The following is a 27,977-nucleotide window of genomic DNA, read 5'->3' on the forward strand; positions in this document are numbered from 1 at the left end:
TTCCTTCTGGACAAAATTTGGGCATGTGCCTGTGTGAGACACCCACAGCGTTGGAGCAGCAAAGCTACCAGTGTGTCTGCCCCACAGAACTGCTGCACAGAACCAATTTGGGCTCTCCTTAGGGCAGATACCAGCCTCTTCTGCCTCACCCAAACCACACAAAGCAGCCTCACAGTACGCCAGGGTCGTGTACGTTGTTTTCTCTTGGTGTTTGGTTAGCTCTAGGTTGCAAGCCATAGGAAAAAAGCTGTAAATCTAATTCAGACACGCTGCACACAGTCATAGCATTCCTTTGGAAAATTTATTTAATACTTTTTAGATATGCTCAAGCAATACTGATGAAAAATGTCATTCACAGGCTTTGCCCAGGATAACAGTTCAGTGAAATTCTCAGTCATGTTACTCAGTCCAGATTTACAGAACCCAAAAATGTTCATGCACGTGAGTGATCAGTACGAGGCCTGTGGCTGCGGCCTTCAATATTTACAGGGTGGAAACAGCTCATCTATTCTGCTACACAGTCACACCCTGGAAGTTACATGATGTTACGGAAGTCAAAGCCCTACGTTTTTCAAACAGGGCTACCACCAAAGCTCTAAGTCAAAATAATGAAATAAAAATTTGGAAAATTATATTAAACTATCAACAGGTGTATTGCTTAGATCATTGGCTAATTACACTAGCAGATTATCAACTGCAATGTCCGCACCAAAATACTGACTTAGGTTTTATATTGTTCCTTGTCTTATTATGTACCACACATAATCTTAGGAAAAAATTCCCAGAAAAATATGAAGCTTTAATGCAAAAGAAATTAAAGCAAGTAAATGGTGGGTTTAAGTACTACAGAGACATGAAGGATTGCTTCTTCATATCCTGCTAAGAAGCAACAGCTGCACTTCATTTTAACTTGACGTGCTTCAGAACTCATACTCATATAGGTATTTAATGATCCAAATATAATGGTCCTGCATAGTTTAATTACTTATATGAAGGCTCAGCTTCATGTGTAATCTCTTAATAAAAGATGCTGCTGTGGAAATCTTGCTTTGGTTCTAACAATGAATAAACTCTTTAACAGTGAAAACGCTTTGGTGGAATCGGAGATTATTGACCATGGATCCTGAGCACTGTTGGCAGTCAATGTTATTGCTTCTTGACAGACTCCTTGTTTCTTCTTCCTTCATGGCACAGCCAATACAAGGAGAACAGGTAGAGTGCAAGACAGACTATCAAATCATAGTGGTAGAGTGTTCCAGCAAATAGAAGAAACAAGAAGACATAAAATATTTTGAAAGCAGTATGTTTTAAACCTGGAGACTCACTAGATAACTTGAGTGCTTCACTCTTCTGGTTAGAAATACCTGCAGAATCAGAAGTGTGTTGGCTTTCTTTCTGCGAGTCATCAAGCCAGTTTCGTGTTTTCCCCTCAGTTATTAAATGGTCAGATCGAGAGTCTGTTCCTTCATTTTCTTTGGTAGACTTACTAATTAAAGCCTCTGGCCTCCATGACTTCTCTTGTTGGAGCTCTGCTTGATGGAAACTTTGACCTGTACTCTTGCCTCGTCCTTCTCCAGAAATTGCTGTGTCTGAAGTGGAAGGTACTTCTCCTTTTTCAACTTCAGAAGAGAAGTTTTTGTTAATACACATAATTTCGTTTGTTAGATTTGAATTGTACCCTGACTCAGCAGCAACCTTTTCAATGACTTTGGATTCAAAGTGCCTGTGCAGGTGCTCCATACCTCCTTCCACTGTGGGCCCTTCTGAAGATGCTACTGAAGAGCTTTTATAATGGTAACTAGGCACAGTATTTGTACCAGAAGGTGGCATTTTTGTTTCAGCTTTAGAATATAAACAGGAAAGTGTATCAACATGGCTTTCTTCCCTATAGAGCTCTTCTGCTTTCTCACAGTATAGATGCTTCTGGGTGCTCAGGGGACTTTTAGGTACATCTGAACATAAACCCTGCTGCAAATCTTCTTTCTTTTCTGTAGCAGAAGCCTTTACTGCTTCTCCTACAGGTAGAATATTGTCTGGTTGTGCTTTGGCACATTTTTCCCTGCTACTGCATACAGACTTCATTTCTCCTTGCAGTGTTTCATGTACGCATGCATTATAAATACCTAAAACTGATTCCTTTTCAAATTCAGTGTCATATAATACACCCACTGTGTTGAGTTGACAAAGAGCATAATGTGAACCATCATTTCTCCCTTCATGTGTATCAAACGCTGTTTCCTTTTCCTCTGTGGGCCTGTCACTTAGTGCAGTCTCTCGAGGTAGCTTAGCAATTACTGCTTTTTCACTGCCAGGCATTTTTTCTGGAGCACTTTCTGATGTTGTTTTAATTATATAAGCTGTACCTGCCTCTGCTTCCTCTGTAATACCCTGCTCAGAGACAGAAGACTTTTCACAACTCTCTGCCTCCTGGCAGGTAAACAACTCCTTTGTGGAAGTCATGCTCTGAGGTTCCACGCTCCCCCTCACTCTCCACCAAATCTCACTCCCCGTTTCTTGCCACCTCTGCTCTGCAGAGTTTGCTTCGCTTTCCCTTCCAATTGGTCTCCCTTTATTTGCGTTGTCTGGCTTCTCTCTGCCTTTTAACCTCTTAAATCCTCTGTGTTCCTGAGTGTCCTCAGGTTGCCTTTCATCCACCCTGGTGTCCCTGGGTGCCTGCTTGTTCTCAGCTGGCAGAGGTACTGGGTTCAGGGCTTTGGCATTGTGTTTCCTGTGTGACTTGAAAGGCTTGGAAGCATCCTCCTCACCAATTGATGCCAAGTCTGCTACTTCAATGACTTTCTTCTCCTTCGCTAAACCAGTGTTAGAGTTCTTTTCTGACATTTCACCAATTCCTTTTTTGTGTGTGGAATCTGTTGAGACACCAGCATGTGCAAAAGTGCCAGCATATAAATCTCCTCTTAAATGTACCTGAACTTTGCTTTCAATCATCTTGATTTTTCCTTCATTTTCATTTTTGTCAGCATCTGACAACAATGAATCCACAGTTTGGTGAGACAGTTGTGGTGCCTGGTGCTCCAGAGCTGGATTAGCATTGCCATCCAGCGTCCTTGCTATGCATACATTTAATTGCACGGATTCATCATGCTCTGGCGAAATGGTTTCTGGTCTCGTTTCACAGGCCCCTTTTGAGGTACCAGCAGCATCCTCACTGATGAATAATCTCTCCGTCATCTTACTTCCCAAGGCACTATCTATTTCACCTTTTGAAATATCTGTGTGCCTCTCTCCTTGTCGGCTTGAGCCAGTAGCCATAATATTGATAGCCTCATTCTGCTTTGTCACAGGAAAATGTTTTGCCGATAAAAGGCTTTCACTGGTACCAGTATGTTCCAAAGAGCGCTCATAGCTGTTTACTGAGCCAGCAGTGACTTCCTTCCCTGGTAGCTGACTGTTATAATCTCCTACAGAATACTTAACTTTATCTTTTAATTCTTCTCCTATTGCATGTGAAGTGTTTTCAGATGAGGAACTGATAGGCACAGGGTGCAAGGCACTGCTTCTTTCTATACAGGTTAGCTTTTTCACCAATCTTTCAGTTTCACTTGGAAAATTAATTGGTTCTGTTGTGTATAAATTCCTTTCATCTCTGGAAGAGGTACCTCTAGCTTCTGTGAAGTGCTGATTTAACTGAAACAATAGAATAGAAAAGAATGATCAAAAAGTACTTTGCAAAAATATGCCAAATGAAGGAGGCAGGATTTCATTATGGAAAGTTTTGTTTTCAGTAACAAAGCTTTTATGGAAACATGTTCAAAACCATTTGCAAAATTTGCATTGCATGTATTTTTTAACATAGGTAATGAGCTTTATGGTGGTACTGAAAGGAGCAGGAAATAAAATAGTGCTCCGAACCCTCTCTCTTTATTCATGAGTTCAGTAAGCTGCTAGTGCATTTTATACAAATTAAATCTGAAGAGAATATTCCCTTAAAGGCAGGCTAATTCATCCTCTGTACATTTGATTCTAGGTTTGGAGAGAGGAAGCTATGGGGCGAGGGGGGAGGATTGGTGCTCAAATGAGGGCATTGATACAGTACATCAGTGTCTGGTTATGTACAGTATTGTCCAGTAAAACAAAGACACATTTCACACTGACAAATACTGTAAGGATTATCTGTGCCTCATTTCTCTCAGGGACCATTTTACAGGCTTCAAACCAGACTGGTTTTAGACAATCTGGTAAGACATGAGTTGGAAATGAGATTAGCAAAGTAAAAGGCCAGAAACTAATCATTCTCCCTCCCAGCTCCCAAATATCATATTGTATTATTCAGCTATGCCTGCTTGTCATTGCACTCTCTTCTCACTTTAGCAGAGTCACACTGATAGCACTAGCTGATCAATTAGAGGCTAGCTTCTTGGGCACCCCTTTATACATTTGCACTTGCTGTAGATACCCCCATTACAGTTTCTCTTATTAATATGTTTTCTGCAAAGCCTCTGCAAACTATTAATAGCAAAACGTCACTCAAAGAAAAGTGAGGGAGCTAATGTCTCTGCAAATTCTGTTTTAATGACCCTCTGCCAACCAGTGCTCAAGTGTATTTGAGTTCTTCGGTGATGCCAACTGTCAGGATTTAACAGTGAGATGCCTGTGTTTTTTTTCCCTCCTCATAACTGACATTTGCATGATCTCAATAATTATATGCAAATCTTACGATTTCCCCTTCTTCTCACATAAGGCTCATGTTACTTGTCAACTGCACAGCTGTCTTGTGAGCCAATGCCTGTGTGTTTCAAAGATTTGGTTGTATTTCCATGTATTATAAGCCTTCATTGTTTAATTCATTAAAGAGCGCACAGTGCAAATTAACATCTAAATTATAGCTCCCCCTTCATTTATTGTACGGACAAGTCTGGCAATTGATAAACAAATAGTTATATTTGATCCTCTTTTTTGTAAAAGCGTGGACTGAGAACAACAAGGGATTTTAGAGGTCCTCCTTTGCACGTTTCACCATTAAGGAAAAAAAACCAAAACATTGACTTTCAGGCGGTGAAAGGTCTCACAATAGGCAACAATTTTCAACTTTTTAAAGTAAAAGACGACAAAAATTTATGTTCAAATGAGAGGAATTTTTTCTATCAACAAGGAAAAAAAGAACGGTTCCCATCTTCCTCTCTTGTCTGATTCAGCATTCACATTTTCACGGTGATAGCTATTATAATCTATGGTTATGAATCTGTGCACCCAAATGATATGAGCTGAGAACAGACACTGGGAATAATAGATTGCTGTATGTGTCTCATTTATTGCCATTTTTTCTTTCATATTGAAAAATGCAAGGCAAACCACACACACACATGCATGCACACAAATCCAAATAAATTGAATGTTCACTGAGTGTGAAATTCATTGTAAAAAAATATAATGTAAAATACTTAAATAGAAAAATCTGCCAATATCAATATATATATACTTACTGTACTCATATAGTTACAATTTCAAAAATCTCAGAAGTAAACATACTACAAGTACAAAAATTTTACAAATAGAAAGCATATCTTTAAAAATATTCCCATCCTAGAGACTAGGAGGAGAGATTTTATTAAATGTTACCCTTCTAATTCCTTAGAACTGTCATTTAGAGCCTCTGGTAAAGAAGCAAAAGGGAGAAGTCATTAATTTAAGACCAGAAAAAGTTGATGCACTATACTGAAATCAAAGCACCTTCTATTGTTGAATCAGTTAGAGATTCAGTGTAAGTACAGACCAAGGCTTTACATTTGTAAATTAGTACATCAGTCAGCTCTGTTAAAAGGGGGCATTTCACCAGCTTTGAAGCGTAAATGGATTCAAATCATTTAATACTGTAGATATAATTGTATAACACTTACCAGCAACTCTAATTCTTTTTCATCATCTTTGTAATCACCCTGGTTGTATTCTGCATTTCTCTCTTTTATATTTTCATTAGCTTGTTTGGTGTCTTTGTCTTCTGCTTGTGAATAAACAATCTCTGGGATGTTTGTGTCTGAAGAGTTAACAAAAACATAGTTCAATAATTTCCATGAGGTTGGTTGTTTCACTATTTTTAATTAACATGTGCAGTAAGGAAGAACTAATTAAACTGGGTGTTGTACCTGAAGTCCTTGACTTATTCCATGTGCCATCATCAGACGTTGCCAATATTTCTTCTTTTCTGTTAAACAAAAAGAAACTTCTTGTGTTATTCTGCAAAAATTGTTGTTCTTATTCCTCTTAGACCCAAATATAAAGACTACTAGTTAATTACACAACATTTTGAATGCTGTTTGAAATTCTGAAAACAGCTACATAAAATGTAGCTTTTTTGAGTGACCTATTAAGAGTTGGTCATAAGAAAGAACTGGCCAAGAAAATGAGAATATGTTGACCTTCAAATTACATTGCAAATCTGATGGGTTTTCCCAGGCCTTTTCTGAGAAAGCAGCACAAAGGTGATTAGATGCATCAGTGACAGGAGAGCATAATTTTGGGGTCAGGCAAGGGTCTGGAAGGATATATGTGTTCAAGATGCCAGGGCTCTCTCTTGCTTGTGTTTTCCAAATATTTGTATGTATACAGAGATGTCTGGAAAAAGGCATGTTTGTTACCTTAAGTAAATCAAAAGATCCTCCCTGCTTGCGTACAGTATAAATCCTGTTGCTAAGCTATGCCTGGCCGGCAGGAACGAATTCTGCTTCCCTGCAACCAGTGCAATTTTTTCTGTTGCTTTGCTGGCTGTGAAAACAAAGGCCAGGTTCAACACAAAAAACACCTACAGAGAGATGCTGAGTGCCTGCAGTCCTCATCAATATCAATTGATATCAATCGAACTGCCAAGTCCTAGCAGTTCGAATCGTGCTTATAGGGATCTAACCTTTAGTGGAAAAGGAAAAAAACGCTAAGAGAATGTCACTTATGTAAAATGTAAATTATTATATCACTCCTAATGACTCCTCTATGAGGAGCAATTTTTTTTTCTGTAGGTCTTAATTTATGTGATTTTCAACCAGCCGTCCACCTCTGTTACTGAAAATTACTTTCTAATTTTCAAATATTAATCTTTTCCCCTTCTATTTTCTTCTAGTGTCTTTCATTTGAATTGATATAACATTAACTCTGCCACCTAAATGCTTAATTCAGAAGGAGGATGCTAAATTTATACTCTATTAAAAGAATGTAGACATCTACTGTCACCAACTTTTTAAAAACCAGTCTTTATAGGGATTGCCAGACTAAAGCAGACAGAAGATCCTGCCAGTCTAGCATCTGACCTCTGACACTGACCACCATCAGATACTTCAGGGGAAGATGTAGAGTTCTTGTAGGAAAATACTTGGGGTAATTTGCACTGCCCTCTTAAATTTCCTCTTGGCCATTTTTTATTAGAAGCTGTCCTTGAAGCACAAGATTTAATGCTCTCTCAGCAATTCTTTTCCACCATTATTTGCAATAATGCTAAATATTCTTGCAATCTGTATGAATGTCATGTCACTCTTGAATTCTGGTATGTGCATAACCTCCATGTGTTTTTCACTCTTCTACTCACACTGAGTTGTATTTTCCCCTAGCAGCAGTTGTTATAATCTGCATTTCATTCTGAAAAGGGTGGCAGATCCACCTTTTTTCAGTTGATCTGTGGAGGTTTTAAGGTAAATCATTAGAGCTTATCGTTTATACATAAGGTTTTGGTGAAGGTGATTGGTTTTTGTTTGTTTGTTTGTTGGGGTTTTTTTACTGTTCAAAGGCTTGTCTTAGCGTTACATCTAGTTCCCAGTTTTTTCTGCCCTTTTGCATCTTTTTCACTCATCTGCTTCCATAAATGTGTAAGTTGGGGTTTAACCATGATACAGATGCATCAAAACATTTAGGTGCTATCAGGGTGTCTGCAAAAGCCCCAGATTAGGAACCAAGACATGTATAACACATGAACTGAATCATCACCCCAAAAGTGTGATCCCAAAACCACATGGGCCCAGCAAGAAACCTTCCACTGCTTTCCAGTGGGGAAAAAAAGAGCATCTTAAAGTGTCAACATTTCTTTGAACGTAGCTGACTACCTGCAGTGTTCAGCCATATGGATGCCACAACTCTTGGGAAGCAGGGATGGCATAATTTTCTGCTAGAAGGGACTCTTCTTCTACTTCGTAAAGAAACCAGAGTTCGACAAATTTTTTAATTCAAGAAGCATTCCCAGGAGAAGGGGAGTTGTTAATGCCTATATCTAGCATAATATTCTAGTGGTAGCTAGAGTTCACATCCAGCTACTGTGGCATCCAAGTAGCAGTGCCACTTTCAGCTTCTATCACACTCTCACGTGATAAAAAACCCCACTGCACATCATTCATGCAAAAAATACCCAGATTATCAGGATACAGAACATTTGGGGGAAAACTGGAGGGCAGATTTGCCTCCTCCTAATGAAGTTGGATGTGCAAGCAGGATCCTTCTTCTTTAGCTTAAATGTCATATGTTGGTGAAAGGAGAAACTGGATTCTGCCCCCCGCTTGCTGTGTTTCCTATGCAGTGAATATTTTTGGGTTTGGTTAACAAATTTTCAGTGTAAAAATATAGACAGAGTGTTTGAATAAGAATGCTGAGTACCTATTTTATAAACCTTTAAACGTACAGGTATAAAGATGCTTCAAGCTGGATAATTATGGGTGTGTGCCAGGATAGTGTTACTTTATCTAGCCTTATTCTTCTAAGCATCTGTGTTCAGGCAGTCCTGTATATCATTCCTATTAGCAGTGGTGAGAGATTAACACTTCCAAAAGGAGATTTATTCCCTCTAACATGGGCATCATGAGTAAGATGGAGTGATGGATCCTTCGAAGGTGCTTCTCTACCTCTGAAAGGTAGACCTTATTTACTGACCATAAAGGGAACCTACAGTTTCAGCCATTATGTAAAGCTCCATGAATCTCACCTTGTAACTATAAATTCAAACTGGAATGCCATTATGGAGTTTTAGTGGCTGCGAATGTAACGCTCAAGGTAGGCAGGCAAGGTCCGTTTTACTTTTGCTGTGATTGGAGTTGAATTTTTCCTTAACTTTTGTTCAAGTAGCATCTGGAGCCTTGGCACACAAGTTTCTTTTCACAACAGCCACACAGGTAAAAAATAGCAATGATAACACAGCCTCACAGCTAGGATACACACTGCAGGGCTTGTAGCATAATTTCTTGCCTACTGCACTGAATTTTATAAAGATTTCTGGTTTTTAGACCATTATTTGTGCACACTTGCCCTGCAAATACCTGAGCACAGGGAATGTCAGTGTAACACTTATTTTACTTAATTTAATTTTATATCAGAAATATCTGTCCTCATATAATTATTCTTGGGAGAAATCTAAAATTGGCTTAAATTGAGGATATTGATACTGCAGTATTTGAGGATCACGAGGAGCATAAAAAATAGTAACTTAAACCACTACTTCAATTTAGGAAATTATATGAAGATGTTGAGGCTATGGGTGCATATAACTACAGAACAATCTCAAACATATATGTATATCCTAAGGACTGAAATACTTCCCAAAACCCAATAATAATTAGCTGCTTTATCAAACAGGGGCAATTAGAAGGTGTTTGTCTAGTTGGTAAGTTTTTCTCCATATTTCTCTGAAAATGTCCTAGCACAGTATCAGAATTCCATGAGCAGATTTTTAAATTAGAATATTAATTAAGCTTTTGTTTCAGAAATTAATTATTGCACTTTGTTGTGAAGGATAGTTTAAACTTGCCTTATATGATGAGAGACACAATATTTGTGTTCTGTTAAAAAGGGTTTACTTTTATTTTTAAGTGATCCAGGTATTCTGACAACAATGCAAGCTAGAAAAAAATCCATTATGTCAGCTGATGTGATTCCACTCCAGCATAAGTACCTGTAAACCTGCATAAGCTCTGTTGCTTTCTCTCATTCAACTGAATGGAGCACATCTTCATAAAGTACACCAGGAACTTATGAATTTCTAGCAGGCGAAAAACCCCAAAACCTATGCTCATATGATTCATCCTTGAAATTATCATTCACTTGTATTGAATTATAAAAATAAATCAGGACTGAAAACAGGTTATCATTGTAATTTTGCATTAGAAAGAACAAATATGAAGTTCAGGGGCTAGTTAGTAGGACTGAGAGGACTGAAAATGTGATGGGCATTATGTGAAGGAGTTCAGAAGTCTCCAAGTTATGTGGAATTGGGATCCCAGACAGGAAATGTTAAACTTGAACCCTAAAGATGTGGAGTAGATAGAAAATTATAAGTGGCAAGAAAAAATAGCCAATAAACAATATTTCTTTGACTTCATGAAGGGTTGGAATAAACTCAGACATGTCAAGGCTTTTGAACTAGCCTTTTTAAGCTAAATAAGAATATTTTTATAAGTGAAGTTTCATCAAGATTTCACATAATCTACACGTAACCCAACAACCAAAAGGCTTCTCGTAAATTCTTCTACCACGGTGCTAGTGGTGGGGCAGATTCTTATAGGAAAAGAAATCTTGCAGGCCATAACTGATAGGAAGAGCGATTTGGAAAATTATATTATTTCATCCAGTCTGGGAGCAGAACTTTTTGTTTAAATATGCTCCAATTAAGAGAAGCAGATAATCTCCAACCCAAATCAGAGAGACCCAACAGAGGAAAACACATATTGGTTTAAAACCTTTCCTATTCAGACCTATTCAATTGGTCCTATACTGCAACATTATCAGAAGAGTAGAAAAAGGATTAGCTATATTTAGGAAAAAGAAGATAAATAGTGTCAAGGCAACTACAGGCCCAGGTGTCTTCAAAAAGTTCTCACAATATATTTAGAACAAAAATGAGAGAAGAAACATAGATAAATGGAAAACGGCATAAAAATGCCAGACTCACCTGATAATATCTGTCTTTGATAAGATTACTATATTTCCCTTGTCTAAAAATCAGTTATCTGGACTTCATTAAAGCATTTGTTGTGCAGCCACATGGGAAATTTATTAATTAAATGGGAGAAGAGAGAGATGAGCAGAAGAGCTGGGCGGTGGGAGAGGGGCTCGGTGCCAAGCAGGGTCCCAGGAGCTGGGCTGTGGAGCTAGCAGGCATCGCTGGGGAATTGGAGAGGACAAGTCATGCAATCAGACTTACTCAGTCATGTTATTACAGACCAAAGCACAAGAAGTCAAAGTTAAATTAAATCTGTGGCAGAGACGAAGTTGGGAGACATCACCAACACAGAGGAGGATTGAAAGAAATCGGTGGCCTGGAGGATCAGAATAATAGATAAGGGATGAAATTCAAAATTAGAAAGTGCCAGGTTATACATTTAGGGACTAGAAAGAGTTTCTGCCACAAAACTAGGCCTCAGAAGTTGGAAGAAATGGGTGAACAAGAAAAATCTGAGGGTTTTTTTTTTTGTCAGAAACCATTTCCAAGGTGCTGGTGTGAGATGAGATAGACACTGCGATATCAAGGCAAACCAAGTTCAGCGGTAATGTCTCAGAGAAGGTATTCCCAGTTATGAAAGATTCCAAGAAATGTTCATGTTGTGGCACCAGGCACCAATAAGAACTCCTCTAGAACATTTATCTACTATGTCCAAGAAAAATTGATTCAAACTGGAACATGTTCAGAAGAGGACTAGAGGAAGGCTGGCAGGATGAAAAATATATAATAACCAAGGAGGCAGATCAAGTAGTTCTATTTTCAGCATAACAAAATAAAGTCTGAGAGGAGGAATAAATGCCCTCTATTGATATAGCAAAGGGGTAAATACCCAAAAGATGAAAAAGCAGGAAGACTGTTAATGGATTAATATAAAGAGTTCACAAAAACATTTGTTGTGAAAACTTAAAAGAAGATCTGCAAGCATTAGAAAAGTATATCTTGTATTTTTTTGGTGCAAGTATCAGACACAAGAAACTGAGAAGGTCTCAGTATGGAAACATGAATATATTTTTGAGAACAAGATTATGCAACACATTTCCCAAGGGATGAGACTTCATGATCCTATGATCGCAACCCAGCCCTATTTCAAATGCTCCTCTGCAGCTATATGCCCTGAGAGTTATGCTTGCAGGAGTGCACGTTTGCACTATGGAACAGCAGGTGCTTTGGTCTGGCCTGAAATAGGTTTGGGACTATAGCCAGGAGCAGCAAACTCCATCATAATAGGTGGGGTTATCACTTGTCAGGATTTTAGTTCACACACCAATATTTGGCTAAAGTTGTGTCTGTATGTGTGTATAACTCACAGTACCATTCACTTTGTTCTGTGATATATCCACTTATGCTAGATCTTACTATCTAAATCATGTGATATTTATTTTTAAAAATGTGAGAAAAAGGCTAAAATTGTTGGATTACAGAGTATGGAAAGATGAAAATGTACCTGAACAACTCTGAAATTAATGCAACCTGATCAATTTTATACTATCTCCTAATTAAAAGAAAACATGGGATTATATTATTTAGTCTGAAATTCAGAGAGGCATGAGGTTGTTAAAGTATTCAAAGAATGTATTTCTCAAATATTTAATTAAAGTACGTAAAAGGGAAAAAAGTTTTTAACATTATTTTATCTAAAAATAGTCTTAGGTTTTGTAGGTGCTTTCATGCTTCTGATTTTTACTGTAGATTCAAAATCAAAACAAATCAAAATTCTACCCTGAAGATAATGTATTGTAGTTGAAGTTGAGGTGAAGCTAGAATGTCCTCATGGAAAGAGCTGGCAAGACTAAAGTTGCTAACCAAACAGTAGTTATATTTTAATTTCAGGACAGATTTCTAAGCCTCAGAGTAACCTCATATAAAAGCAGCCTTCAATATAACTAGTGCTTTTGGATCTAGTGCCAAAAATACCCAGCCTTGCTGAAGAATGATGCCACTGGGATGTAAACAACATGTGAGATCCTTGAAATGAAGTAGTTCCATGTGTCAGCAGTGTTTTACTGAGAAGCAGAAGAGCAAAAAGTAAATTAGTGCAGTTAAGTACTCATGTTTGAGCTGTCACTGGAGCCAAACAGGCAATCCTGCACAGAAGTGTAACCCCATGGAGCTGGGAAAGGGAATATGGGGAATGAAGGGCAGGCAGCTTAGTTTGGTTATTTTTGTATCATTAGCAGCAGATGTAATTTCAGAAGGAAGTAGAGAAGGAAATATCTGCATTTAAACAAGCAACAACAAAAATTATTTTAAAACATTTATGTACGCATCAAAATCAGAAAGCCTGTAAAATGTTTTGAAGACCTGGGTGAGAAACTAGAGAAAGGATTTTCCACACGTAATTCTAAAATTCAGTAGTCTTGTATGCAATATCATTCAAAATCCACAAACATGCAGCAAGAATGAATTTCTCAGGAAGAAGTCATTTTGGAAAGGATTAGGAAAGACTTTGTATGTCTAAAGTTCTAAGCAGAGCTTTAAAATTCTATTCAATTTTTTGTAAGGCTCAGAAGAGTAAGAATTCAAGATATTTTTTTACTAACATAACCCCCATAACAGTTGGCTTGCTTGAAAATATTGCTCCATTTGTGTTGATCCTAAAATACCAGTTGGACAGGGCAGAAAATATTTCCGAAACAGATTCATGCTGAGAGGAAAATGCAAGAAGGGAAAAAAACCTTGGTACTATACAGAAAAAAAAAAAAAAGGGAAGCTAAAAACATATGTTTCATTTTGGTTCGGGAGCTACCAAGGGTCCTGATGCAGACCTTCAAAGTGCAGACTTTGACTTCTTTCGTGAAAGTGTCTCCAGAGTTAATCTGATTCTATCTCACTAACTGAATATATGAACTAAATATTTAATGAGTAAAGACAAACTCATTCCTTGCCTCCATATTGCTCAGTCCAAAACTCGCTACAGGGACAAGTCTCCCTACTGATTTTAACTGACGTCTGTGTTCTCAGAATTTGAAGTTACAGTTTTATAATACAACCACTCCACAATTTATTATCACATGTTCTTAGTCTCAAGCCCTGGTGCTGCCAGAGAAGTCACGGCTGAGCTCAGGAAGAGGAGGTATAGACTTGGCTTGAAGCGAGCTTTGTGCCTTCTGGGGCCTTGCCTCACTGTGCCTCTGCACCACCCAGGGTCCATAATGTGGCGTGGAGATGACAAGGAGGTTGAGAATTACCCTGTCTATGCACTGGCATAAGAATGCAAATATATTATTTCTCCTCTGGAGAATTTCTAACATGGAAGACTGCCTGCTGGAGGTGTGTCCAATGGCCTCACTACTGACCTCTTATTTTAGGACACTTGAAAACTGAGAGGCGACAAAACGTCTGCAGCAGAGACGCGTGCAGTGAGACATGTTTATGTGCCACCACCTGTGTGTTATGGAGAGAAGCCATTAAGCACATGTTCAGCCTCCCAGGAGCAGACCACTACTATACACAGAGGCTACAGTGTCCAGTAGTGCCTGGCAGTGCTGGCCACGCTGGAGCAAACCAGCTGGTGGGCAGTAGGATCTGGCCTCATCCAGAGTTCTACCTGTAAGCTGTATCTGCCCGGGCTTTGAGCTCCCTGTGTCTATAGAAAAACAAGAGCCTTGATAAAGCTAAGGAGCAAAATCATCGCTATTGCCAGAGCTGGTGCTTATTTCTTATTTGTTTACCTGCATATTTTGTCTAAATGAAGGCAGAAAATTATTTATATGAATGGTATGCTCTCATTTGGAATTGACACTAATGAATGCAAGGCCCTTTCCCCCTCTTGTTTGTACCATCAAATTAATTAGCTCTATTGTGACATCAGTATTTTTCTCAAGTAGTTCAAGGCTTGAGCATTTTCTTTTCTTTTTCTAAAGGGCATCTTCAGTGCCCTTTATCTACCATAAGAATCATGCATCACTTGTATTTTTCACAACTAATGCTGTTTATTGTAAAAACTGATTGTGATGTGAAGATTGTTATACTGTGTGGCAAATTGCCCAAACAATTACTGTAAATGCATGAGCCATAAACTGTACTGCCAAGGACACTGGTAGGTTAGCTCCTATAAAAGAAACAATTAGAGTCTGAGGTGAAAATAATAGAGATGAGATGACAGTTATTGAAAAGGCAGAACATCCAGTTTAATGTTGTAAATATAGGTTTGTAGATTACACTGATGGTTTTAAAGTGTTCATGACTTATTGAATGGAATAGAATATTCCATACTTTAGAATGGGGCCATAATTATTATTCCCTTTTAATTGTGATGTCTGATGCATTTGTGAGCAGTTGTTGAGAACATCTTCACTTTATACTGATTCTATTTCTAAATTATCATCCTGCTTCAAGGGTTGGAGGGTTTTTTATTATTTTACTTTCTTCGCATTTTGTTGTTCAGGGTCTGTTCTGAACAAAGTATTTTCTCTTGAGGAACTTGGAGTGCTTAGAGGGTTACAGCAATAATTATTTCAGTTTCAGCCTACACACTTCACTGCTTTAAATCATCATTAGAAGTTTCATCCCTCAGCAACTCCTGCTGAGACCGTCTTAAACTCCTAGAAACAATTAGATAAGAATAGCTAATCTTTATAACAACTTGTATATAAAGGTATTGATAAGAATTTGCCAGAAATTAAGGGAATACATTTTTTTCTTAGAAATCATCTAAATACAGAAAAAGGTTATTTATGATTGCTAAAGAATTTCAATAATTCAAACCAGATTTGGAGTATATGAAGATTAGGGTGCATAAAAAAGAGATGAGCAAGAAGATGTGTTGCAATAAACTGTGCTATACATATAAAGAAAATGCAAGAAAATTGACACTACTGTGTGAGAATATTAAACAGTCCTCTGTTTTTTTTAAGACAAGACATAGGGATAAAAGACAATTAAATAAGATTCTAATATTAGACCCTAGGGAGAGCTCTAAATAACTGGACACAGAATTATGGCTGTCCAAGAAGGCAGAGGTTCTGGGCACATAAAATCAGAACTGGGAAGGGTTTAAAGGAGATGACAGAGTGAGCAGCAGAGCAAAGGTAGCAGCCAACAAAGGGCAGTTGGTGTGAGCAGCATGTGTGAATTCTAAGCTACCAAACCCATTAGGCAGGGGAAGCTGGAAGAAGCTGTAAAGTGGCTCTGAAAGCAAGTTGCAAAGAAGCTAAGTACTCATCTAAAGCAATTTTCAGAGAAATGCCTTAGGTCTTTTTCAGGCTTTTACATAGTGTTAAAAAAGGCTGATCTTAATATTAGGTAGGGGTGTCAGAGCTGTATTGGAATTTGATGGAACAGCACTGAAGATCAGGGAGGTGTTGGGGAGAAGAGCTGGAGAGGCAGAAGAGCTGTGGGTCTGGGCAGTGGCTGCATCCTCAGCAGGATATAACTGCCTCTTTCCAAAACTCGAGGCAGAGTCCTGGGAGCTAGACCTCAGGTATAGCAGAAGCCAGCAGCTGCATTTACTAGAGACAGACTAAGCCTGCACAGAGCAGAGAGCATGGTGTGGAGAACTGCTATCCATGCTGACAACAAAACAGAACACAGCTGAAGCTCAGCCACCACCATTCCTCGCTTCTGCACTCCTAATGCACACTCCTGAATTTTGACTTCTTAGGTGGCTTTACCTGAAAATATGGCAAATTCCCACCTAAAAGCATTTTGGCTTCAAATGATCCCTCGTTGTGGAGATGTCATGTTATACATGCCTGAACCATAACATTGTTATTATAGGTTGTGTGTGGCAGTATCGTGGCTTTCTGTTTATATGTTTAATTTTTTTCAGGAGGTATTTAAAAAATAGAAGCACAACAGAAAAATAATTTAATGTAAACAATGCAGAAAACAATAATTTAAAACAATGTTAAATTCAAAACTGATTGATACCACAATGGAAAAGATTCAGAAGCAAAAACTGCAGACAACATCAGCATCTATAAATGAACAGCTGTGCGAACACTAAGTAGAAATAACTGAATATATTCTAAAATATTGCCATTACAACCTATCCTGTTAAAATGAAGCTGTATGTAAAATAGGAGCCCTTATTACAAATCTAGGCAAGATTGATTTTCTTATATGACCTTCAACTATCAGCAGTGTTAGAGAAGGCTCAATCTAGTTCTTAGTAAATAGGTGTCACCCAACAAATGGGACTGACACTAATTAGCTTCCTTGTGGATAGTCAGGAAACAGGGCAGAGGCAGGAGAGGATGTGGTACACTCATTATTAGAGCAGTAGGTGAGGGCATTTGCTGGCTGCCAAAAGAGGATGGCACTGCAGCAGCCTCTTGGAAACTACCCTGGGAACAGAAGATTGCATTTCCAGGAGAGTCAGTCAAGCAGACTTCTCAAGCATTTTGAATGAAAACAGTGCCACAAAGAACCTCTACTTAAATGTTTGAAATTTGAGGAAGACAATATTAACCAAGGTGGTATTTCTCCACCTTGAGGAAATACCCCTTAGTTTTTGTCTTCTCACCTAAGAAAAGGGGCTGTCACAAGACAAGGAGAAAAGGTGAGCCTGGATATGGACAATAAAGGACTGTCAGTAATTTCTGCACAAGGAAAAAATAGAAGTTTGGAAAGCAAAGTTGAAAAAGATGCTCAGAATAAGTGATATATGGTATGATGATTAATAGTATCAAGGGGGAAAATTGATCAAGAGACCAGCTGTAAGGGAATTCTAGCTTTTTTTCTGCAAAGATAATTCCCAGTAGGATTCAGACAATGTTTGTAATAAATCTATTTTTATTAAGATTATTGAATTGGTGTTATCCAGGGGATTATATTTTCCAATTACTAATATTTTCATTTTTCAGTCTTAGTTTATGATTGAAGCAGGGACATGGGTGGCACAGAACAAAATGCATTGGCCTGACTTGGGATGAGAATAATCATTGCCTCAAAGCAAACAAAGTCCCAAGAAATTAGTCTTTATTTTCTAGCTCATTAAAAAAGACCTTGAGTTTTAATAGCAAAACATTAATACAATTTTTTAAAAATAAAGATGTATATCCATCCAGTTGAAGATTTTAGTGCCATCCAGTCTGAACCAGGAGCCCAACACCAGTTTGGTGCCAGGCTCAAACCCTTAATATTGCATTGTCTATCCCCAAATCTCATGAGTGTAGGTATGAAGACTGCAGAAGAGCCCATTGCATAATGTCAGTTATACCTCAAATTAAGCTATAGAAATCATAAACAGGAACACTGCCACTTTTTTGAGACCTTTTCACAGCTCTGCCATGATTGTTGCACCTTATTATGATATCCATGAAGCAATGTTGAAGCAAAACCAGTTCAGAAGTCGTGTTACACAGCTGTTTTACATGCGCATTGGTCAGAAAATTCATTGAATCCTTTGACAGAATGGGCTAAAGTATTTCATAAACAGAGAACCTCTTTCAAAAATGTTCTCCAGGGCAGTGTTAGAAAGTCTGTTGAGAGATCCATTGTGAATTAGCAATGCAGGACCTTACTATTGAGATGCTGAAAAAGAGGAAAAGGTGAGTCAGGAGTCAAGTTTCCTGAGGGCTGGGCTTGGTCTAATGTCAGAGGATATGCTTAATAGGTTGCTATTTTGTCTGGAAGAGGCATGACCAAATATCAAAATGGTGGTGTAGAAAGGAGCTGGGGGTAGTGTCCCTGTGTTCTTCTCTTGCTTCTTTCTCCCACTGCTTTAAAAGATTGGAGGAGAGAAACTTTCAAGTTGTGTCTGTTTTGGATAAATATGAGAGGAGAAAAACATTAACCCATGTGGCCCCTGGTCTTTTTCTGAATCTCACATGGGAAAAATAGAGAAGGAGCAGTCTCCTCCTGGTGTGTCAGAAGAGAGTATTTTCCTAGAGGCTGCCTGCAGTATGCTGAGGCACATATGCAAGAAGGTGGTAAGTGCCTCAGATAGACTGTAGAGAGGTAGATGGTAGTCAGGTGAGACTAAGACACAGATAGCAACCCTGGGGAGGAGAACAGAAAGGGTGACCACAAAAATGAGCCTTTGACAGTTGTTCTTGAGAGAGGGCAACTATGATCTAAACCTTGGAAAGCAGCTGTAAATTCAATAAGTATCTCAATAGGATAAAAATCCCAGGTGTTATCATGACAAGAGACTTTTATAACCTTATTTTCATTTTCCACCTGCTTACTACCACACAGCAAGAAGGCAGCTGTGTGATAGGTATCAATATTTCCATCAAGAAGACATGGAAAAAACCTAGGAGACACTGGTTCAGATTTACTAGGGTAGCTGTGGAGACTGACAAACTCCCCAGCCCTCTACCACAACATGAAGCATTTCAGGCTAGTATATCTTATGTTTATCACCCAGCATCTATAAATGTTATTGCAGGGACAACACTTGTGTGTCAAAACAAAATGTAAATGCCAATCCACTTGGTGCACCTAAGTGCAAGGTAGGAAAAACCTGCCAGCTTTGCCTAGTTCACGTTCAGTTGTGTAGCTCAGTGCCCTTTAGGACTACAGTTAGTAACCAGCACTAATAAATCTTCAGGTTTAGTGTTAGAATATCAGCTGGTTTCACAAATCAGGAGGAGAGTGGAAAGACTCAGAAAACCAAGCCCCCTATTATGCTTTGGCATATCAACTAATACTTTCTTGTGCGTGTCACTGAAGGTCTAGGGATCAAATAGCCACTTCTAACATTCTCCCACGGTGTTTAAAAGGTCTTACCCCCTCCTTTGCCCTAAGGCAGGGACTTAATTTAACTTTCAAAGTATTCGTTTGGACAATTTTTTCCACCTTTTGTAGATGAGAAGATAATCCACATTTTATCTTAAAAATACCATGGGCAATTAGTTCTCTGGACTTACACTGCTGCTGAATCTGTTGCTTCAATTTCAGAGCTGTGGTGTGGGACTGGATCACAGCTTGAAGTTCATAATCAGAATAAACAGCTCAAATGACACTGGTAGTCGATGCAATGATTAAATATGACTCCAGTGCTCTCAGCTAATGTTGCACTAACTTTAAACATCTTTTCAAGACTAACATTTAGCAAAGTCAGGTTGAATGTAATGGAACAATTTTTTTTCCAACTGAACATTTATGAACTGTAGTACCTGAATGGTGGACAGGAGAGAGTATTGAAATGGTCATTTACAGCCTGGTTCAATTTGCAAAATAGATATCTTCCTAAACAAAAGAATCATTGAACATACAGGAGTTCATTTAACAATGTAGTTCTATTTTTCCAAAGGTCCTTAACCAGCAATCTGAAAGAGCATCTGGTCCTGTAAATATTAACATTCAAGGATAGTTTTACACATGAAGAATTCTACAAAGTTCAGTGAGACTCCTGATGTTCATTAAATTATTTATTGTGCCTATTTCAGGATCAAGCCAGTTGCTGAATTGAAAAGTTCTAAGAGTCAGTCATAATAGTGTTACAGTATTGGCATATTTAAATAAGCTGATGAAATTGTAGCAACTGAAAAAAATCTTAGAAGTGTAAAGCCAAGCAATGCATGTAAAATACAAGTACTTATCATGGCTGAGAAATGACACCCAGATTACAAAGCACTGGTTTTATATGATTTCATGCAAACAACTGAAAAAGCTTTATAGCGACCAATATTTCCCACACATTAGAACACAAATTTCTGTTCTGTAGTATTGGTAAGAGCAGTTTCTAAAGCAGATCATGGAAATGAACGAGAAACCACCAATACTAATAAGTTCCATAGTAAATACTATGCTAGGATTGTCAGTACAGCAACATGTTATTTTCACGTGTTGTTCCCTTACATTTTAGAAGCTTTTTTTAATATTTCTAGTGCAATAAATGGATAGCAGATGGGTAGCACAGTTTACAATTACCAAAAGCAAAAATGTGACATGTTTTCAGCTTTCAGGTACTCTCCAATTAGGTGACCACAAGTACAGGAAGAATGTGTCTATTTGTCTGCGCATACTATTCACATCCATATCTTCCACCTGTTTCTTTAACACTTCTGTGATAGCATTCAAAGACCTAAGCCATTCACCTAAATATCTGTATTTAGAGTCTTTAATAAGTTTCATATTTCAAATAGTATGCATGCCCAGATTTTGAAATATTATGATTAAACAGAGAGAAAAAAACCACTGAGCATAGTTTCTGGCCAAGTAGGATTGCTCTCTACAGAATATTTTTCAAGTGGTTTATCTTAGCTTACTTTAAATTACTTTGGAGAGTAAGGCTGCAGCAATTTCATCAAAAGATAACTCCAGAATTGCTATTAAAAAGCAACTCCTAATACTCAAACTCAGTTCCAAGCTTGCTTTTACCCTACTTGTCTGAATAAAATATTTTAGAGCACCTTAAATAATTACCCTGTGTCCCTCATAATCATAGTCTTCAAGTATGTGGAAAAGTCTTATTTTGGTGCTAATCCTACCTAATTCTACAACTGAGAAAAACTGGCAATGACCAGGAGGCAAGAGAAGGTCTGGGAATACTAAGTCAAATTAAACACAGAGAGAGGAGTGTTCCTCTTAGCTGGCTCCCTGTGAATGGATAGCTTCTCTAGCAGCTGCTTTCCTGGTAAAAACAGTGACTGCAGTCACTTCCTATTAATAGCAATAAACTTTAGTCAAATCCCATATCTGTATGCTGATCAAGATGTAACTCACGACTTAAAATGCCAGAAACAACCTTGAGATTAAACAGAAGTACAGAAAGAAGATGTGTTTTAGCACCTTTTCTGCTCTTCTTTTCCCTTCCTGATTGTGGTGACACACAATCAAAAGAGCAAGGATTAAAAGGAAACATAATTTAAATGCCATACTTTAAACAGACCAGCTAGGAATTATACAGTTGTTCCTCATAGCAAAGTGCATGAGAGACTATTTCCAAGCATCTTTGTCAGAAGCCTTAGCATTTCTTAATCACATCATGAGCTTGTGGGAAAGGCCAAGCGGAGCTGAAACAAAACTGCATTTCTCAGGGCAGCCTAGGCACTGGTCTGCCATCTGCCTGGGAAAACTGACTGAGCATGGTGCCATCCTGCCAAGCTGGGTCTTCAGCAACTTACTTCCTTTGCCTCCCATCAGGAAGGAGATGGTCAGCAACTGAAGAAGAAAAAGTACTCACGCACAGAAGAAATTTTCTCACTGGCAATTGCTTAGAAACCATTTAGTATTTATGCTGTCAAATTTGGCTTTGGCGGCCCACAGACACGGGGGGTTTAATCTCTTCTTTCTCTTGTGCACTGTACATAGAACAGCTCTTGTAAGAGCCATTGCCCTACTCTGTGTTGTGTTTTAAAGTGGCATTATGGAGGGAAGTGAATTGGTGTACTACTACTCAAAAAAAGGTACAGTCTAGCAATTACAAAAAAAAGCATAGGATCAATATCAGCTGGATCACAGTGATACACTTGTGGATCAGTTCAGAGGGATATATTTGTGGGCTCAGAGAGCTAAGGGGGAATAACTCTAACAGTTATTACAAAAATACTAGCCTTCCCCTTCCTTGTTGAAGGACAGGAGTCCAAATACACAATACCCTTTTGTAAAACAATTCTCATGCTGATCAGCCATTTTCCTGGCTCTTTTGCCCTTGACAGATGGCAAACCAGGGCCAAGCACAGAAATGGGATGTAGCACCACCAGTGACAGGGGATATGGCTTCCATAACTTTATCACTGCACCTTTCAGCATGATCTGCAGGAGTCTGCCTCAAGCAACACCCAACCACTTCCTGTCTGATCAGACCAAGGCAGGAGCCTGGTGCCCACAATAGAATCACGTGGTCCAAATCTGAGGACCAGGAAAAATTCATGTTTGGAATCATGATCCATATCCCAAAAGCATGAGAGTCAAAAAAAAAAAGAGAAAGGAGTGGAGCTGATACAATTAATTTACATTTTTCTTTTATATATATAAATATATATTAATACATTTTTTTAAGGTATATACATTTACATAAATAGGATAGAAATTAGGCCTGTTTATTGATAGAAGCTTTTTCATTTCCAGTGACACTCTTAAAATTTTAGGGGTCAGTTTTTCTCCTGAAGTATATTTATGACTATGTACAAATTAAGCAAACACTTTCAGATAGACCAAAGCATAAATTAATTAATTTAAACATTATTTTCCCAAACTGTATTTTGTCCCTGTGAACAAATCCTTTGAAGACTTTTGAAAACCACAAAAATTGTTAAAGTTTATGAGGAAATAATTTTAGGTTGTTAAAATACAGCTAGAACCAAATACTTTCTGAAACTTTAAGAGAAGACTATTTGTTCATACCTAGACATGGAAGCAAAAGCAAATGAAACATGAAATGAAGAGGCAGACTTTTAAGTGATGTGGTTCTGAATATCCAAATATAGACAGTTTTCAGCATTAATTATTTGATGCAATTTTGCTTTTTACTATATTTTTTTTCATGTGCAACTTTTGAGGGTTAAGTCCATTTTTTTATATATTTCTTAATAATGGTGTCAGAAGTCAGCCTATTGCCCTCATCCACTCAACTTAGTCCTGGACCATGTTCTTAAGGGTAACTTGAAATAGTCATATTATTGTGTTTCCCCACTAAAATACAAAACTTTTTTTCTCTGAAAGTGCATATTATTCCTTTCACTTAACTAACACAACTAATCCTTGCTAATGACATTTAATGAGCCGCACAAGTATGCCCTAGAGTGGATCAGACTCTCTGCTTAAAAGACATGACCCTTTCATGTCTTATTTTTTAACTGCAGAGGTAAATTGCACATTTTAAGAGAAAGTACAAATATCTCAGAGCCAAGAGTTAAAAAAAAAAAAAATGCTATTACAGGTTTCTAAATTTGAAACAGAGGCCTAAATGAGTGTCCTTTTAAATTATCCTTCTACTCAGATTGCTATGAAGAAGTCTTTAATTTAAGATGTCCAACTCATGGGTACGGATAGCAATGTTCCCTACCTGTCACTTTATTGTGAGAATCATAGATAAAATTGCTTTTATTCCTATCTATTTGCAATGCTGCAACTCCAACGACAAGCTAGTTATGGTCAAGGACCATCCCCCACTTTGCTAAATGTTCTATAACCACCCAGCATAGCACATATAAACGCTGCAGAGTTTATCATCCAAACTAAAAGTAAGAGGAGAGAGAGAGACGGGCTGGTGGAGGAGAGCTGGTAAATGGGCAGCACTGCTCAACAGGAGATGAAGGAGTAACAGCACATCAGCAGCCTCACTGCCAATTTTGAAGGGTTTGTTTCTTTTGTGCTTTTTTTGAGATATCAAAGCAAAGGAGTTTTAATGAGGGTCTGAAGGAGAATAATGAGGTACTTTTGCAGATGTCTGCAGGGTGTTCCTCCTCACTCAAAGGGGCAACATGTACAAAGACACTTTGAAAAACAAGTGAGCAATGGAAGCTGGCATCTTAGTTATTCTGAAACAAAAGGCCCCGATGCTGACCTCATTTACACTGGTAAAAGCTGTGACTCTTGTGAAGTCAATGAAGTCCCTGTAGCATAAAATTAGTCCTGGATTATAGTCTGCCAGAACTGTCTTTCAGAAGCCTTGGTGACCACTGAAACAATATTCCAAAGATACTTTCAGCTCATTTTTGCATTTACTGTAAGGTCTCTGTACATTTTTCTGCCACTTAAGAGGATCTTGAAAGTGCATGCTTGTTAACTGTTTGACAGAAACGTGTAGCAGATCCTAGTGCAGACAAGAATCTGACCACTTTGGTTTAAATATTTTAAACATACATGTGTATATGTATCTATATGAACAAATATACACATTCATGTATACATCCATCCATCCATACGTATGTATGTATAAACACATGCACACATATGCAATCCTCTTCAGTCTGACATAGAAGAAGACAACTTCATAGTCTGATTAGAGACAAAGTAATTTTATATTGAGAAGAAGACGTTATCTCATTTCCTATTTTTTAAAATAGCTCTCTGAGTGATTTACACATAAATCATTTAGCATATCCATGTAAAAGACTATCTCCCAGAAGGAAGGCTTCTACAGCTTCTGCTAGCACTATGCATATCACAACAAACTTTAGGGAATTAAACACTTAGGAGTCATTTGACTTTAGATGCCAATGGTATCTAAATTTTCAGGTTATTCCTAACACCATCTGGAAACCCAGGGCTCACTAAATTGACACTCAAGTCTCCATGTCCATCCTCTGTTCCTTGTGGGCTACCTGAACTCAGGCTGGAGTCATACCACCTGCACATGCCTGTGGTATTTGATATCACAGCCCTGCTGCAGGGTATCTCAGGCTATCTTACTTATCCAGAACAGGTCATGTGATGCTTCTTAAAGGACAGAACTGATGTATAAAACCAGACACAAATGTCAGGAACTGACCGCAGAACATGTAAAAGTATCGTTCCCTCTGCTCTGACATACTGGGATGTTCCTTCATGGAAGCATGATCATGAGGGCTCCAGAGTTGGCCCAAGGGACAGTTGTCAGGAGAGCTTTGTGGACTGGCTGTGAACCAGGCCTCGGGCTAGCCTTTGGGCGGCTCCTACCCTGTGGTGTGGATACAGGCACTAAGCCGTATTGTGCACCTCTCTTCACAAGGCTAATGTGTGATTAGGGCTGGCAGAAGCTCCCAGCACAGCAAGTCTGGTTTTGGGAACGAAGGTTCTGCACAGAGGAAGCCCTGGCTGTCTCCCTCTTCCTTAAGCTCCCACCACCACTGCAGTTCTGTTCCCCCATCCCTACCAGTTCATTCCAGTGGAAGAGCACCGGCAAAATCAAACAGCACTGTCTTATTTGGAAAGAATAGGAACTAAAACGCCAACATAAATTCAAAAACCCAACATTAACTTAGTTCTGGCATCCAAGTATTGCAAAGGACATTACAGGTAAAATACAGATTTAGTTTTGCAGAAGTTCAACTGATTTATCCCAAATTTGGGGGGGGGAAATAATTGAAAATTAGATTTTTGCATGCAAGATTGTTTTGCTAACAGAGAGAACATAGTTAAAAACAGTAGGAAGCCAAAAGTTACTATTCCCAAGTGTCTCTCTTTATATGTGATTAAAGTAAAAGTTAACAACTGCCACTTTATAATTAACATATTACTTTTAATCAGAACAGTATATACAAGGTAAATTCTATGTATTTTTTTCTTTAATATATTACTGATCCTGCCTTATAAAACATACTTCATTTCACCATATGTGAAACAGAAGCATCCACCTGTGGCAGGGAAAAGGAATTATAGCCCTAATATACAACTTGCAGAATAGCCCAATGACTTGCTGGAAAGTTTGTACCAGCTATTGTAATTGCTGGATTGTTCTCTCAGTTATCCACTTCTGCTTGAAGAACCACCAGTGCTATTTCTGATTTAATAATTGCATGTAGAGAAAGAACCATGAAATAAATTGTGTGAAAACCCAGCTTTTGTTTTGATTTTAAATTTTTGTTGACTTACAAAGGAAGTGGATGCAAAGTATTTTAACTGTACAGCTACCTTGGTCTAGAACAAAGATCCCACTGATGTCAGCTCAGTTTATATCCTACAGAGATCAGAACTGGTACACAGCCCACAGAGGGTTTACAGACCCTCACACTATTTTTCAAATTAATGGCATGCATAAAATTATGATCCCAAACTAATCTGTCTGCAGAAAACCACTGGCTGATATATACAAACACTTTAGTGAAAACAAGTCTCGGTCTAATTTTTCATTTAGAAAAAAAAGGTAAAATAGTAGAAAATAACATGGGCAGTCTTGACTTGAGTAAGCACACATAGAAAGTCAGAATTAGTCAGCTACATTCTAAATTACCAAAAATTAAAGTGTAACCTCACCTTCTTTGTGTTGTCTTTAAGCAGCCTTTAAGAGATCTATCCGTAACCTCCTTCTGGGGTTTATTATCCACCTTGGCCACAGTTTCTTTCTTGTGACAAATCAGTGTGTAATTTTTGTCATCATTGTTTGCCCAGAAAGTACCAACTGATGTCTCGTAGCGTATGCAGAACTCCACCTTAAGTCCATCTTTCTGGAAAGGAGGCACCAAAGAAATCTTAAAGCAAAACTGATCTGTTTCACTACCACAAGAATTAGGCATGAACTCTGCGAGGATGTCATAATAACTGAGCCAGTTATTCAATGTCATTCGAACATACACCTGTTTTTCAAAGGACACATTGAGGACTCGTATAATGCCGTTCATACAGGTAATCCCAGGCAGGAGAAGGACTGACTCCAACATTACTTTCTGCTCTCGTACTTTTTGTAAAAGTTCTTCTTGAGAAGCAGGTAATGTAAATTGCTGGGAGAAAAAATATTCATCCTGAGGAAAAACTTCATCTTCTGTATCATTTTCTTGTCCTGTATTAGGAAATTCCCAGGTATCGAACTCTTTAACAGACACAAGATCAAACCCAAATGCATCAGCAAATGAAACTTTTCTTGAGATGTTGGTGGGAGTATCTACCTCTTCTTCTTCTTCTGAAGCTGAAGAACTCCGTCTTCGGGGACGTGGTGAGAAACGAAGTTTAATATCAATATTAACATCTTCGTCCTCTGAAGTGGAATTATTTCCAGTGGGGACTTGCAATAAGTTAGCCCTGTTAACCTGACTAGGTCCTTCAAAAGACTCCATTGGGCTCTCTGATATAAACTGAAAGGGAACTGTACAACTAGTAGCAGCTGATATTTGAGATAACATGATTTAAAACAAGGATTAATGTTACAGCTGACATTGCAAAAGGGAGTCAGGTCTATTAATAGGTGCTATGGTGTGCAAGCTATGTTGGCCTTTCTCCATCTGACAGTATTAGATGTTACAATTTCAATGATACATTTCAAATATTGTATTCCCTATTTTTATGTGGCTCTGTGTCAGAAGAAGAACAGCATTTAAAAACTGACTTTTTTGCATAGTTAAATTGCACAGAGCTATTTTAAGATGATCAACTTACGTTGCACAAAAAATTCAACATATTGCACTAATGAGGAGCTATTCGTCTCTGATTAGGATGTATACTTCATCATGTAAATAGTTTCTATATTGATAAAATATTCCTATATGTATTGTCAAGGCCATTTTTGCAATGTTTTCAAATA

General features: G+C 38.2%; 1 protein-coding gene across 1 annotated transcript; it reads right to left on the bottom strand.

Annotated features, from left to right (window-relative positions):
- Positions 1-282: 282 nt before the first annotated feature.
- PPP1R3A (protein phosphatase 1 regulatory subunit 3A) lies at positions 283-27,513 on the bottom strand. Its single transcript, XM_048302735.1, has 4 exons — positions 26,717-27,513; positions 6,105-6,163; positions 5,859-5,995; positions 283-3,648 (listed from the first exon to the last, which is right to left on the bottom strand). Exons 1-4 carry the CDS (start codon positions 27,511-27,513, stop codon positions 1,147-1,149), a joined length of 3,495 nt encoding a protein of 1,164 aa, XP_048158692.1. The 3' UTR covers positions 283-1,146.
- Between the last annotated feature and the right edge of the window lie 464 nt (positions 27,514-27,977).

Source organism: Corvus hawaiiensis, chromosome 4 (genome assembly GCF_020740725.1).
Source record: "Corvus hawaiiensis isolate bCorHaw1 chromosome 4, bCorHaw1.pri.cur, whole genome shotgun sequence".
NCBI lineage: Eukaryota > Metazoa > Chordata > Aves > Passeriformes > Corvidae > Corvus > Corvus hawaiiensis.